The sequence below is a fragment of the Chelonia mydas genome, chromosome 6 (assembly GCF_015237465.2).
Source record: "Chelonia mydas isolate rCheMyd1 chromosome 6, rCheMyd1.pri.v2, whole genome shotgun sequence".
Lineage (NCBI taxonomy): Eukaryota > Metazoa > Chordata > Testudines > Cheloniidae > Chelonia > Chelonia mydas.
Window position 1 is genome coordinate 60772056 of NC_051246.2, and position 12653 is coordinate 60784708.

The following is a 12653-nucleotide window of genomic DNA, read 5'->3' on the forward strand; positions in this document are numbered from 1 at the left end:
AAGGACACAGCAGATCCCAGAAGGTCTCTGTTATGCAGTGAGGGCTATTAATAGCGCTCATACTTTCTGTGTTTTCCTGAGCTGAGGAGGCTGGCAGATCTTGACAGAGGAAAAACCCCATGTAGCAAACCAGAAAGGGCCTTTTACACACCCTGCCAGCTTTGGCATCCTGTTAGCAAATCAGCAGTCTGCTAGAAGGGTATTGCCTTAGCCACTCAAAACATTCATGCCATGCTCTTGGCTTTGGGCAGTCAGGGATGGGGAAGTTCTTGTGGCCTCCTGTCTGCCCCTCCCCTCTGTTTGAAACAAATTCTTGCCAAATCACTAACAATGCAGGGAGGAGGCCACAGGAACCCCCCACTGCCCAAGGGCAAGAGCATATTCTGAATGCTGCTGGTCTGAGCCTCTGGAGCGCTGCCCTCCCAGCAGACTTGGTGGTGGGAGATGGTGTGCCAGGACTGGCAGGGTATGTAAGGTAGAATGCCACTTTGGGATCTCATTCGGTTCTGGGCAGCTCAGTACCAGGAACAGATTGAGAAAGTGGAGGAGCTCAAACAAGTAGTGCTAGAGGGACATCTAAAGGGTGAGCAAAGTAGCAGTCTGCAATCAGAGAAGGGTGTAAAGGGATCATTCCGTGTGATGTGCAGGGATGTAACTAGGGATAATTGGGGAGACCGGGAAACTTAGGCTGAATCTCAGGAAGTACTTCTGGAAAGAGAGATGTGCAAAGCCCTGGAAAATGTGCAGGAGGGGCCAATCATGCCTGGGCTCCAGGAGATGGAGTGACTGATTCTCCAGGGCCTTTCCATCTCTGTTTATACCCTTTTTGAAGACATCATTGATACATTGTGTTACGCGAATGACTTGCTCTTGTGGACACTGGCCTCGTCTAAAGACAGCTTGAACAAAGGGCAGTTGTACTTCAGTAACCTCATTGGTGCACATCAGAGTCACAAGCTTATTGAAAGAGTATGTGACACAGAGGAAAGAGATGGGTTGGTAGCTCTTGGGATCTTCCAGTGGTTTTCCTGGTTTTGAAATAGCTACGACCTTTGCCCTGCATGAGATTTTGGGATGCAGTTATCCTGGAAACATCAGTTGAGGAGGCGAAGCAGTCAGCTTTTGGGCCTAGGTGAAGTAGGAACTCTACAGATATAATCCAGACCTGGAGTCTTGCTGGTTTTTATAAGCTTCATGGCCTAGTCCAGTTCTTTGTCTGGAAAAGGAGCCATCTGGTTTGAATCCACACTAGGAGCCTACTACCTCTCTGAAAGCTCAATTTTGACTGCATGGCTGAAGACTGATCCAAGTTCTGTGTATGTCCACTAGCTGGGATGCATTTGTGGTGACTGGAAACGCCTTTTTTGCAAAGGGTAGAATAATCTCCAAAAAGTCTTTTGATGGTTTGCCAGGCTAGCCGGCTAGAATGAGAGCAGTCTATCTTAGTTGACTCACTGTCTGTCCATCGATCACGCCTGGTTTGATCCAGCAGTTGAATGAATTCCTGTTTGTCACCAGCTGATTTGAATTTCTGGTAGAGCTTAATTGCCTCTGACCACCACCTAGGGATATACTGTCGGCAATAGCCTCTAGGGATCAATTTATTAGCAGCTACCCAAATTAATTTGCAGAAAATTTGGTAAGTGTCATTTATACTGGTTGGACATGTCAAGTCCAACTTCAGCCATTTTGCTGACAGATGTATCTAGTTCTGTTTGAAAGATCCACTGAGCTTTCAGAAAATTCCACTGGGCCTTGGTAAGCCATTTGTTGTTGTTAGCCACAGGTCTGTGGTGATCAAAGATGTCTGATGCAGAGACTTTGGAAAAGCTTTAAACACCTTCCGCTTTATGGCCACTGGCAGCATTTGCCTAGAAGATGATGTTGGGTGAAGAACCTGTGGCCCATCTGCTGCTGTGAAAGCTTGCCATTTGCTTTGGTCACAGAGAAGCTGTAGATCAGCAACTGGCTACCTTGCCACTGGACTGACAACAACACTCTCCGCCTGTGTTGTTGTCAGGGTATCCCCAATTGTATCTCTGCAGTAGGGTCAGCAACCAAGGTTAATGGTTAGGATTCCTGACATCTTTCCTTATTATTTTCCTGCTAGTGCCCAGGCATTCTTGTGTGCTCCTCCACTGGCTCTCCTGACCTACAGTGCTGTCCCTGCAGGGTTGGTGCCCAAGGCTGCATGTAGGGGGCTCTGAATCTGCAGCCGCTTCTCTTTGTGCAAACTAAACCTGGGCAGGAAACTCCCAAGGATGGGACCGTGGAGGTGTGTTGCCTGGGGGAAAAGGCTCTTTCCAAGGTTACTTTATTTATGGTCTCTTCCAGCTAGAGGAGCCAGAGGACTCTGCCTGCGTGACTTTGCCAGCCTGTTTATTATGCTGGGGCCCCATCTGCCTCTTGTCAAAGTTATATGGTCCCCATTAGGAAAGCTCATCATGACCCTGATTGCAGTTTATTAGCAGATCAAAGCTACCACATTGTGAGTACAGAGGGATTATAATAATGCAAAGCTGCTTGTGACAAGAGCCAAGGCCCTGGAGTATGCAACATTATTTCTCTTTCCTCACCCCCGGTGAATGCCAAATTGCCTCTGCAAGGCCCTTTTATGCAACATATCACGAGTGATGTTCACTCTGAAATAATCACAGGCACTGAACGTTCCTTCCCATCTTACCATCAAATGATATTTTAAAAAGCTTCCAAATCACAGCAAGAGCATAGAAATCTGAAAGGCTAAGACAAATGGCTGTTGTGGGGTCTCTCACAGCTCCATGCATGCCCCTTGATCCCAACATGCAGTCATCCTCCAGGTCTGGGCTCTGCACACAGCTCTGCCCCTCAAACCTGGGCTGTGGCACCCCCTTGCTCGTCCTCCCCACCTACAGCACTGCCAAAGCACATTAGTCCTGACCCTCAGAGATATGTCTGCATATTTTGGAGCAAACCTCCCAGCCCAGGCTGATAGATTCGGGCTAGCAGGGCTCGCACTAGTAGTCTAAAACTAGCTGGGCAGCTGGTGATTTGAAATCGCCGTTTTGGCTGGAGCTTGGGCTCTAAAGCCTAGTGACAGGGTTGGGCTTCAGAGCCTGATCTCCAGCCCGAGTCGCGACTCCAAAGCACTGACTACACAGCTAGTTTTAGAGCACAAGCCTGACTAGCCGGAGTCTGTCAACCTGGGCTGGGGGTACTCACTCCTGCACACTCAAAAAAATGCTGTGTAGACAAACCCAAGTAGGTCCTAAAAGATCCCATGATGTGGTTTGGAAGATTTCTTTTGTTCTGCCAACCTGCTCTAAAATTCCCTGCAGTTTCCACTGGACACGGGTTTTTCTTCTTCCCTCTTAGATCTAAGATGTTGTGTAGCATTGCTGTGCAGCTGTTAAATAGCTGCCATGTGTGTCCCAGCCTGACAGTAAGTAACGCGATTGTTGTGTGTACTGGATGTAGCGTTTTGGGACCCTTCCAGATAGAAGGAGCCATAGTAAAGTACCGTACAAAACCATTTAGCTCAGAGTTCAGATTGCTCAAGTGTATTTGCTTTCAAGAATGTCAACCTGAAAAAGGAAGGAAATGGTGTTAAGACAAGTCATTCCCACCCACCACAATAGCAGCATCCAGGCATTTAGTGTACCACCAGCATGACCCTGAGTGTGACCATGCACCAGTGCGCGAGCAACTCTGTAAGGCTGCTCAGAGCTGCTCGAGATGACATGGTGGTTAAAGTTCCGTTGGCCAGCTTGCGTTAGCCCTGTCACTGTTGCTCACTGTGGTGGAGCTGCATGATGCTAGTGCAATGGTAGGAGAATATCGGAAAATCTGCCATCTAGACAAAGCCCTTCATGTTCACTTTCGATTTAGCAGGACTGTAGCCCACAAGACACCCATGCTAGAACTTCAAAGACCTCTGCAGTGCACAATCATGCCTCCCACCTTCCAGCACTATGCTACTGTAATGTAATGATACTTAGTTTAAAATTACAGTTCTGGGATTTTTACGTACCATATGCCAGGCAGAGGGGGAAGGAGGAATTAATCATATGCTCACTATCTTACTTATCAAGACTGTGGTAACTACGGCAGCATTAAACTCATGAGTCACACGATGAAGATCTGGGAGAAAGTTATTGGTAAGAAACAATGAAGAAAAGTAAAGGTCAGGACAATTAGTTTGGATTCGTGACAGGCAAGTCACCAGTGGATGCTATCTTTGCATTAAGATTGCTGTGGAAAAATATAGAAAAAAGAGGAAAACGTTGCACCTGGTATTCGTGGATCTTAAGAAGGCTTATGACCGTGTTTCGAGAGAGGTTGGCTGGTGGTATGAGAATGAAGCAGATACCTGACGACTATATCAGACTTGTCCAGGGCATTTATCAGGGTGGTGTAACCACAGTTAAAAGGCCACGTGGAGAAACTGTACAGTTTCTAGTAAGAACAGGAATGTGTCAAGACTCATCACTGACCCCCTTTTTGTTTGCCTTGGTGCTTGATGCGCTTACAGAAAACATCCAGGTGCATGTTTTTGCAGACAATGTGCTCGTACGTGGAAGAAGATGGAGATGCGTACTTAAAAGAAATGGCATGAAAATCAGCAGAAATAAAACTGTGTGTGTCTGTAGATTTGATTAGACGTGAAAGGAAGACAATGAGACTGTAAGTCTTTGGGGCCAGCCACTATCAAAGGCACAGAGGTTCAAGTGCCTAGGTTAGATAGTACAGGATAATAGTGAACTCAACAATGAATTTATAAGCACAACAGGAAAGGTATGGACTAACTGGAGAGAAGTAAGCGGAGTGGTTTATGATAGGAGAGTGCCTATCAAATTGAAAAGTAAGCCCTGGTCTACACTGGGGGGTGGGGTGGGGGGAATCTATCTAAGTTACACAACTTCAGCTAAGTGAATAACGTAGCTGAAGTCGACGTACTTAGATCAACTTACCGTGGTGTCTTCACCGCAGTGAGTCAACTGCTACCGCTCCCCCGTCGACTCTGCCTGCGCCTCTTGTGCCGGTGGAGTACAGGAGTCGACAGGAGAGCTCTCAGGGATCGATTTATTGCGTCTAGACTAGACCCCCGCTGGATCGATAGCTGCCTGCCGATCCGGCAGGTAGTGTAGACATACCCTTAAATCTACAAGACCGTAATTAGGCCTTCACTTTTGTGTGGCTCTGAATGCTGGGGACTGAGGAAGAGAAAGGGGCACATATTGCATGTAGTGAAAATTAAAATATTAAGGTGGATTCTTGGAGTTATACGGGTGGACCATGTTTGGAATGAACAAATTAAGGGAAGTGTGAAAGTGGTACCACTTATAGAGATGCTGAGGGAGTTGAGGCTTAGGTATGGGCATGTGAAAAGAAGATTGGAAGAATATATAGGAAACAGGGTGTTAAACTTAGAAGTGGAGGGTAAGAGAAGGGTTAGAAAACCTAAACCTAAGTGGATGCATGTCATACAAAAGGATTTCATTAGCTGTAGTCTAGCCAAGAAACTTCAAGACAGGGGAATGGAGAAGGAGGACTCCAAGAGCCAACCCTGTATATCTGAGATTAAGGCTAGAAGAAATAGATGGAGGCTGAGGACACATGGCTGGAAACTGTGACAGTTGGAAAGGCAGAATAGAATTGCTAGCTGAAGAATGGGAGTGTGGATCTGGCTGAGTAACATCGCCTCCATTTAAAAATGTGCCCATCAGGAAGAGTGTTTTAACCAGTGCTGAAGCCTTCTCCATCTGCTGTTCAAAGCTTTTCTCCTGCAGCTGCAGTATCTTGGCAACCTGACAGTACTGGGCAGAGAGAGCTTGAGAGTCATTTTAAGCTCTCTCCAGCAGAAGAGTGAGGCTTTGAGCAGATACGATTATTTTCCCAGCACTGCTCCAAGTCTCTTAGCCAATCTCTATTCTCTTCAAGTCCTAGGCAGGCACCTTCTGCCCTACATTTACTGTTAATTTCTACTTGTAAACTCTGAGTGCTTAGATCTGATATGTCTAGAATTTTGTAATGTCTGAAATGTCAGCGCTTAGAATTTACGAGTAGAAAACTTGATGGGGGTGGCAGGAGAGGGAGGAAATGGAGTAGTGGGCGAAGAGGGGCGTCTTCCCAAGATCTCCCTGGGGGGGAGCTGTCTTCACGCACCCTTGGGATGTGCACAGACTGTTCTCCTGCAGACTATGGGAAATACTGGAGCAGGGAGCTCCCAGATACCTGCACTGAAAGCATCCTGTGCCATGCTCAGCATGTTACCTCATCCTCAAGTGAGAATGTAGGCGAATGTCAGTTTGGTTTAAAGGGAATCGCCTCTCAGCAAAGCCAAGTCCAACATTTACACCTGGCTTTAAAATATGTCAGTTCCATTTTTTACCTAAAGTTCTCTGCAGAGAAATAGTTCTAGGAACTGGCTGTAAACTCAGTGCTGACAGGGCATTTGCGTTTAAATAGTGTGATCCTTCAACTCCCTCCAGTGCTGGGAACCAGGAGATCAGTAGCAGCCTGGTCTAGTCACTGAGACATAGAAAGGGAGAACTAGAGCACAAGAGAGGGAGCCTCAGAAGCCAGCTCCCATGGTGATGGAAGCAGGATACAGAGGAAACTAGCAGCAGAGAGTAACCCTGCCCAGCTCAGCACGCTGGGAAAGGCATAGAAACCGTCTCAGTGGGGACAAGTGCATTAGGTGCTTATTTCCTAACCCAAGGGACGAGTGGTGTTTTGTGGCTGCATCTCTTTAAGATGCTGTACCTTTGTCGCTGTAGTGCCATAGTCTAGACACTTCTCGGAGCAACTGAAGGGGTCTTTCTGGCACTGTAAGTAATCCACCTCCCTGAGTGGCGGTGGCTAGGGCGACAGAAGTGTTCTTCCATTTGACCTTAGAGCATCTCCACTGGGGGTGGGTTGGTATGGTTACAGTGCTCAGGGACAGGAATTTTTCACAGCTACGTGGAGAAAACTTTTAAGCGTAGACCGGGCCAAAGAAAAGCACTTGTCTGCAGAGTGGCACTGTGACTCTCACTGAGGTGCTCCATCATTGCACAACTGCCCACAGGTGTCCTTTTAACCAGCAAGTGGTGGACTGAGTTTGCACCCAGGCCCAGACTCCCCAGGGATGTCCGTGACTCTGCTCGGTTAGGTCTGAGGTTGGAGTCCTGTACTCAAGAGGGTGCTGTGGGTCTCACTCTGTGGAAAGCTGCTGCAGGAGCATACACTGTTCTGCTGTTATTAACCAGGAGACTTGGTTGGAGTTAGGGGTCCCCTTGTGCAGACTCCTTCCTGCTTATGTCCTTTTCCAGCACCATCAGACATGCACTTTTTTTAGTAGTCAAGACGAGTGGGGGCTTAGAATCTATTCACTGTTCAGTGGAATGGCTGGGATCTGCAGTCCTGACCCCTTCCCAGAACTGGACCATGGTGCTGGAGCTGTGCCTCTTTGGTTTGGTCCCAGCTCTGCTCCCTCCCCGGGCAGAATGGACGGCACTCATCTCTGCAGGGACCCTGTAACCCAGATGGAGGCCAAATCATACCCAACCTCGGGGGGGGAGGGGGTGAAATTGGAGCATACTTGAGGGGCTCTGTATATTGGCAGGTAGGGAGCAATGTTGTACACCCCTCAGTGGGGCTGAGTATGGTGCCTCCCCACAGCATTCCCACCCCCAGCTGCCTTGGAAGGCAGAGGCTGGCTGCAAATCCATGCTGGTGTCTCCTGCATGGAGAGAACTTCTCCTAGCTGTCCTCAGGTGCAGGGTTGAGACTCGTCTCCGATCTGCCAGCTGGTCATTATGGGAAGTCCCCAAATCCAGGTGTTCTGCCTCATCACTCATGACCAACTCCTGAGCCACCAGACAAGCCCTTCAGGCTTCACACCATCCCACTTCTCCTTTTTGCCTTGCACAGGGGTTTCCTTGCCCTGCATCGGCCTCTAATGTTGTAGTATCGAGTATAGGTCTCCTGGCAGCAGTACCGCATGTTAGCCTTCCCCTGTGTCCCCCTCCCCTCCTCTTTCTCTCTGATGTCCCTCGCACCAGTACCCTTTGGGTCCCCCCAGAGCTCCCTCATAGCATCCTTCTTCCCTGCAAAGAGTGGTAGTACCCATCCCTGACTGGGACTTGTAGACCTTGTAGGTGGTTTGATGAGAGCCCCTCCCCCTTTAATTGCTGGTTTCTGTGTTAACAGCCACTGTTCGGGGCACCCCCAGTCACTATGGACACCTTTTTTAAAAGGCACTTCAGGAGGAAGGTATCGTCGTTGGGTTTCCAGCGTGCCAGCGTTGTGTCAGTGCCCACTGGCAAAGCCAGGCGGCGCTCCATGGTGGGCATGCCCTCAGCCTCGCTGGCACAGTGCCGCCGCAGGTCCAGTACCCAGCTGCAGAGCGTTTCCTGCCTGGGCTCCCCAGACAAGGGCAGCCTGAGCCCCCGGCGACGCTCCAGCACCACCCCGCCCCACCTGAGCCCCAGGTTTGCTGTCCAGAAGAAGCGTGGGGGCCAGGTGCGCACCATTGATACCCAACTCATGGGCCCCTCCATGCTGCTGGCCAGCCTCATCCAAGTGAGCGAGGCAGAGGAAGGGAGGCGGATGGCCTGTGCCGAAGGCTCTGGATCCAAGTCGCCCTGGGAGGAGCTAAAGGAGGGCTGTGGCAGGGAGGAGACTGTCGCCTCAGGAGCCAGGTTGGATCGGCGTGAGCTGCAGGCCAAGCTTTCCCCAAGGAGCAAGCGCCCTGCCCTGCACCCTATCAGCATGAGGTCTCTCCTGCAAGCTCCAGGCTGCCTGCACCGCCACTCCACCCACCTCCTGCCTGCAGAGTTTGTGTACAGCAAGGCAGCCTGCGGGCTGCAGGGGTATTACCGACGCCTCAGCCAGCCATGGCTCTCAGGGGAGAGCCCCAGGCCAGGCGCTCTGCTCCCACCATGCAGAGCACGGCTGGCTGCCAAAAGATGGAAGGTTCCTCCTAGAGCCAGGCGGCCATCAGAAACCATATATGAATGCTTGGGAATGGAGCCTGCCTATGGCAACTATGCCAGTGCCTTCCCTAAAGCCTGGAGCCCCCAGCTGCTGTATGTATGGTGTTCCCAAGTGGCAGGGGAGAGGGGAGATTCAGAAGGATAGTCCAGGCCATGGCTGGGGCAGTATTGAAGGGAGCAGAGATTGGCACAGGGTATCTAGCTTGTCTGGCTTGGGGTAGGGAAGGTGAGGGCATGGCTGATGCATTGGCATGGAGTCCCAAACCCCTCTGGATCGGGGCAAGTGGAGGGGGTGGGGAGAGGGAGCTGGAGGGTCTGCAAAGGGCCTCAGGGTAGGATGAGGGAAGGGGCTAGCACAGGACCCTCTGCCAGGCCTAGCTGCAGCTCCCACCCATGTGCTCGGTATGTTTGTGGACTAGGAGAGGCCAGGGAGTCAGTGTCTCCATTTCCTTCACCGCTGATCAAAGGCCACTCAGCCTCTTGTCCATCTGTGTGTGTCTGACTGGCTGCTGAGTTTGCTTTCAGGCTGTTGGCAGTACCCCTGTGCTTGCTGCCTTCTCCCAGCTGCTGGCGCCAGGTGCAGGCATGAATAAGGAATCATGAGAGGGGTTTTGGAAGAGAGGGGATGTTTCTGGGATGGGGGAAGGATGTGTCCAGTTTCTCCAGTTGGCGTGCTCTTCCCGGCTCCACTGGCTGCTGGGCTCAGAGGCTGCACAACTCCTTGCCTGGGCAGCTACTGGAAATGGCACTGCCATGGTGGAAGGGGTCAAAATCTTTGCTGAGGTGGTCGGTCCCAGGCGAATGGCTGTTGACCTGGAGACAGCGAGAGCCTCTTGTGAGCAGGGGCCGTGAGCTGCTTCCCCCACTTCTCACCGCACTCCGCCCCACTTCTGCTGGCTCTTGATTCTCTGTCCATTTGTGACATTCAAGTGAGAGGGGGCATCTCTGGGATGTCTGTGTCTTCAGAAAGAGTGCCCACCCTTGTGACCTTCACCCGTCTTTGGGAAGAGGGGCTACTCCCACCAGGTCAAGTCTGAAGCTTTTTGTATGTAATGTGATGCTCCTGAGTGGGGCATCAACCCCCGGGGCCTCTGGATCTAAGAACATGAGCATCTACTGTCTGGGCAAAACCCAGCTCTGTAGCTCAAGGGCTCTAGCAGACTCCCAAGCCGCTCTGTGGCCTAGCCACCGCTAGAGGGGCATACCATGTAGGTGTGGCTTGTGAGACCCTACATCTCACCACTGCAGGGAACCCTTCACTGGCTCATCCTCATGGCGTATGCTGGGAGGGTGGGTATTGCCCAGCCTGTCGTTACAGCGAATTCAGCCTCAGCCCAGGTTTCTGGCTTTGAGTGATACTAATGAATGATGCTCTGCCACCCCTTAGCGTTCTCTTCCTTCTGAAGGGCTCATGATGCCTTGCATGTATCTACGTTCCTGCCTGTTCTTATAGCCACCCCTCCCTCTTTCTTCCAGGAAAGCCATCGCCAAGTCCGGCCTCCAGCACATGGTAACCCAGCCGAACCCCACGCTAGCCCTGAGAAGTGAATCAGAGAGGCAGATCCGCAGCACTGTGGACTGGAGTGTAGGTTGACTTTAATTTCCCTTGGCGCTTGGGAGCGGACTCTCTGATGTTACAGCGGCTGCACTCGGGTTGTCGCCATTCCCAGGAGGAGGGCTATAAGGCTGTACCAGGTGGCTCCTGTTTTGACACGTGTAGCCTTGTGGCTAGCAGCTGGTGCTTTCTGATGTTCCTGGGTAAAGCGTCTTGATGCTGGGGAAAATGGACAGTGCATTCACTCTCATTCCCCACTGCTACTACACAGCCATCCATTCTGCACCTGGGAATGGAGACTCAGTGAGTGGTGGCAGGCACTGCTCTTCTTGTCGGAGATGCACAAGCACCTCTGCTCCACCTCCTGTTCTGCACAGGCAAAGCTGAACCCATTGTGAGCTGCATCTTCAGAGGCCTCGTCCTGGTGCAGGGTGGGGACAATCCCTCTCTACAACTGTGGGGAGCTGGGATATCCCTAGCTGGGATAGTGCCTTCCGCTCTGGGCCCCTCGTCCCCAGAGGCCTTGTGTTTGGAAGCTGAGAAAGGATGGTTCTCACCTGGAACGCTGTAAAGGGCAGAAACTGTCAGGGGGCTGAAGGGATTAACCTGTGAGAGAGAGGTGTCCAGTTGAGCTCAGCAATGAGTGAGTGGGGACGTGACAGTCTGCCAATAACGGAGTGAGGGGTGCAGACCTCTGGATGGGACACTGGGTCAGAGCATGTGATGGGAAGTAAGGGGAAAATGTAAGCTGAATCTCAGGAAAACTCCCTAGCAATGAGGTGAATTTGCCCAGGAGAATCCTTTCCCGTACAGCCCCATTGTTTACAGCTAGATGGGATAGTATCCTATAGGCTGTACTTTTCCATTTCTGACTGATCTGGGCCACGGTGGGAGCTTTGGGCAGGTTTCCTGGATGTGCCCTCGCTCTGGAAAGTGGGGCCTCTGTGCAGCCTGCGATCACAGGGGTGCCCCATAGGCCCCCTCCAGCTGACTGTAATATAGCACAATGTATTTGTGGGTCTGAGATATTCATCATGTTGGAGGTGACTGCTGGGATCCAAGGCTAGGCAGCTTGGGGACTCTTGTGGCCCATTGGAGAAGTGCAACGTATCTCTTGTGTCTTCCAGGAAACTGCAATCTACGGGGAGCATATCTGGTTTGAGACCAGCGGCTCTGGGGATTTCTGCTATGTGGGGGAACAGAACTGTGTGGCCAAGATGCTGGTAAGTCAGGCACAGTGATCCCGTCATCAGCTCGGCTTGGTCTATGTACAAGACTGCAGTGCCACCTAGTGGAAAAACCTGGGTATCCCTTTCTTTCAGTAGCCTGGCATTTCTCAAATGCAGCCACCATGGTCTTTTCTTGCAGCCACAGCCTGATGCGGGGGGGGGTAGCAGCCCCTCCCCTAGGGCTGCCATCAGTGGTTGGGCCTTTCCCCCCTTCTGGGGAAACACAAGGTGGAGGAATCATAGAATCATAGAATATCAGGGTTGGAAGGGACCTCAGGAGGTCATCTAGTCCAACCCCCTGCTCAAAGCAGGACCAATCCCCGATTAAATCATCCCAGCCAGGGCTTTGTCAAGCCTGACCTTAAAAACTTCTAAGGAAGGGGATTCCACCACCTCCCTAGGTAACGCATTCCAGTGTTTCACCACCCTCCTAGTGAAAAAGTTTTTCCTAATATCCAGCCTAAACCTCCCCCACTGCAACTTGAGACCATTACTCCTTGTCCTGTCATCTTCTACCACTGAGAATAGTCTAGAACCATCCTCTTTGGAACCACCTCTCAGGTAGTTGAAAGCAGCTATCAAATCCCCCCTCATTCTTCTCTTCTGCAGACTAAACAATCCCAGTTCCCTCAGCCTCTCCTCATAAGTCATTTGTTCCAGACCCCTAATCATTTTTGTTGCCCTTCGCTAGACTCTCTCCAATTTTTCCACATCCTTCTTGTAGAGTGGGGCCCCAAACTGGACACAGTACTCCAGATGAGGCCTCACCAATGTCGAATAGAGGGGAACGATCACGTCCCTCGATCTGCTGGCTATGACCCTACTTATACATCCCAAAATGCCATTGGCCTTCTTGGCAACAAGGGCACACTGTTGACTCATATCCAGTTTCTCATCCACTGTCACCCCTAG

General features: G+C 50.9%; 1 protein-coding gene across 22 annotated transcripts in view; it reads left to right on the forward strand.

Annotated features, from left to right (window-relative positions):
- Nucleotides 1-12653, forward strand: part of DGKZ (diacylglycerol kinase zeta) — a 105950-nt gene that overhangs the window by 56342 nt on the left and 36955 nt on the right. For 14 of the 22 annotated variants that reach the window (XM_043549995.1, XM_037900163.2, XM_043549996.1 and 11 more), the window contains 2 exons: nt 10434-10542; nt 11640-11735. In XM_043549995.1, coding sequence (XP_043405930.1) covers nt 10434-10542; nt 11640-11735 — 205 coding nt within the window. Of the gene's footprint in view, nt 1-8172; nt 9051-10433; nt 10543-11639; nt 11736-12653 lie in introns of all 22 variants that reach the window. The other 8 variants (XM_037900154.2, XM_037900156.2, XM_037900159.2 and 5 more) reach the window with 3 other exon arrangements.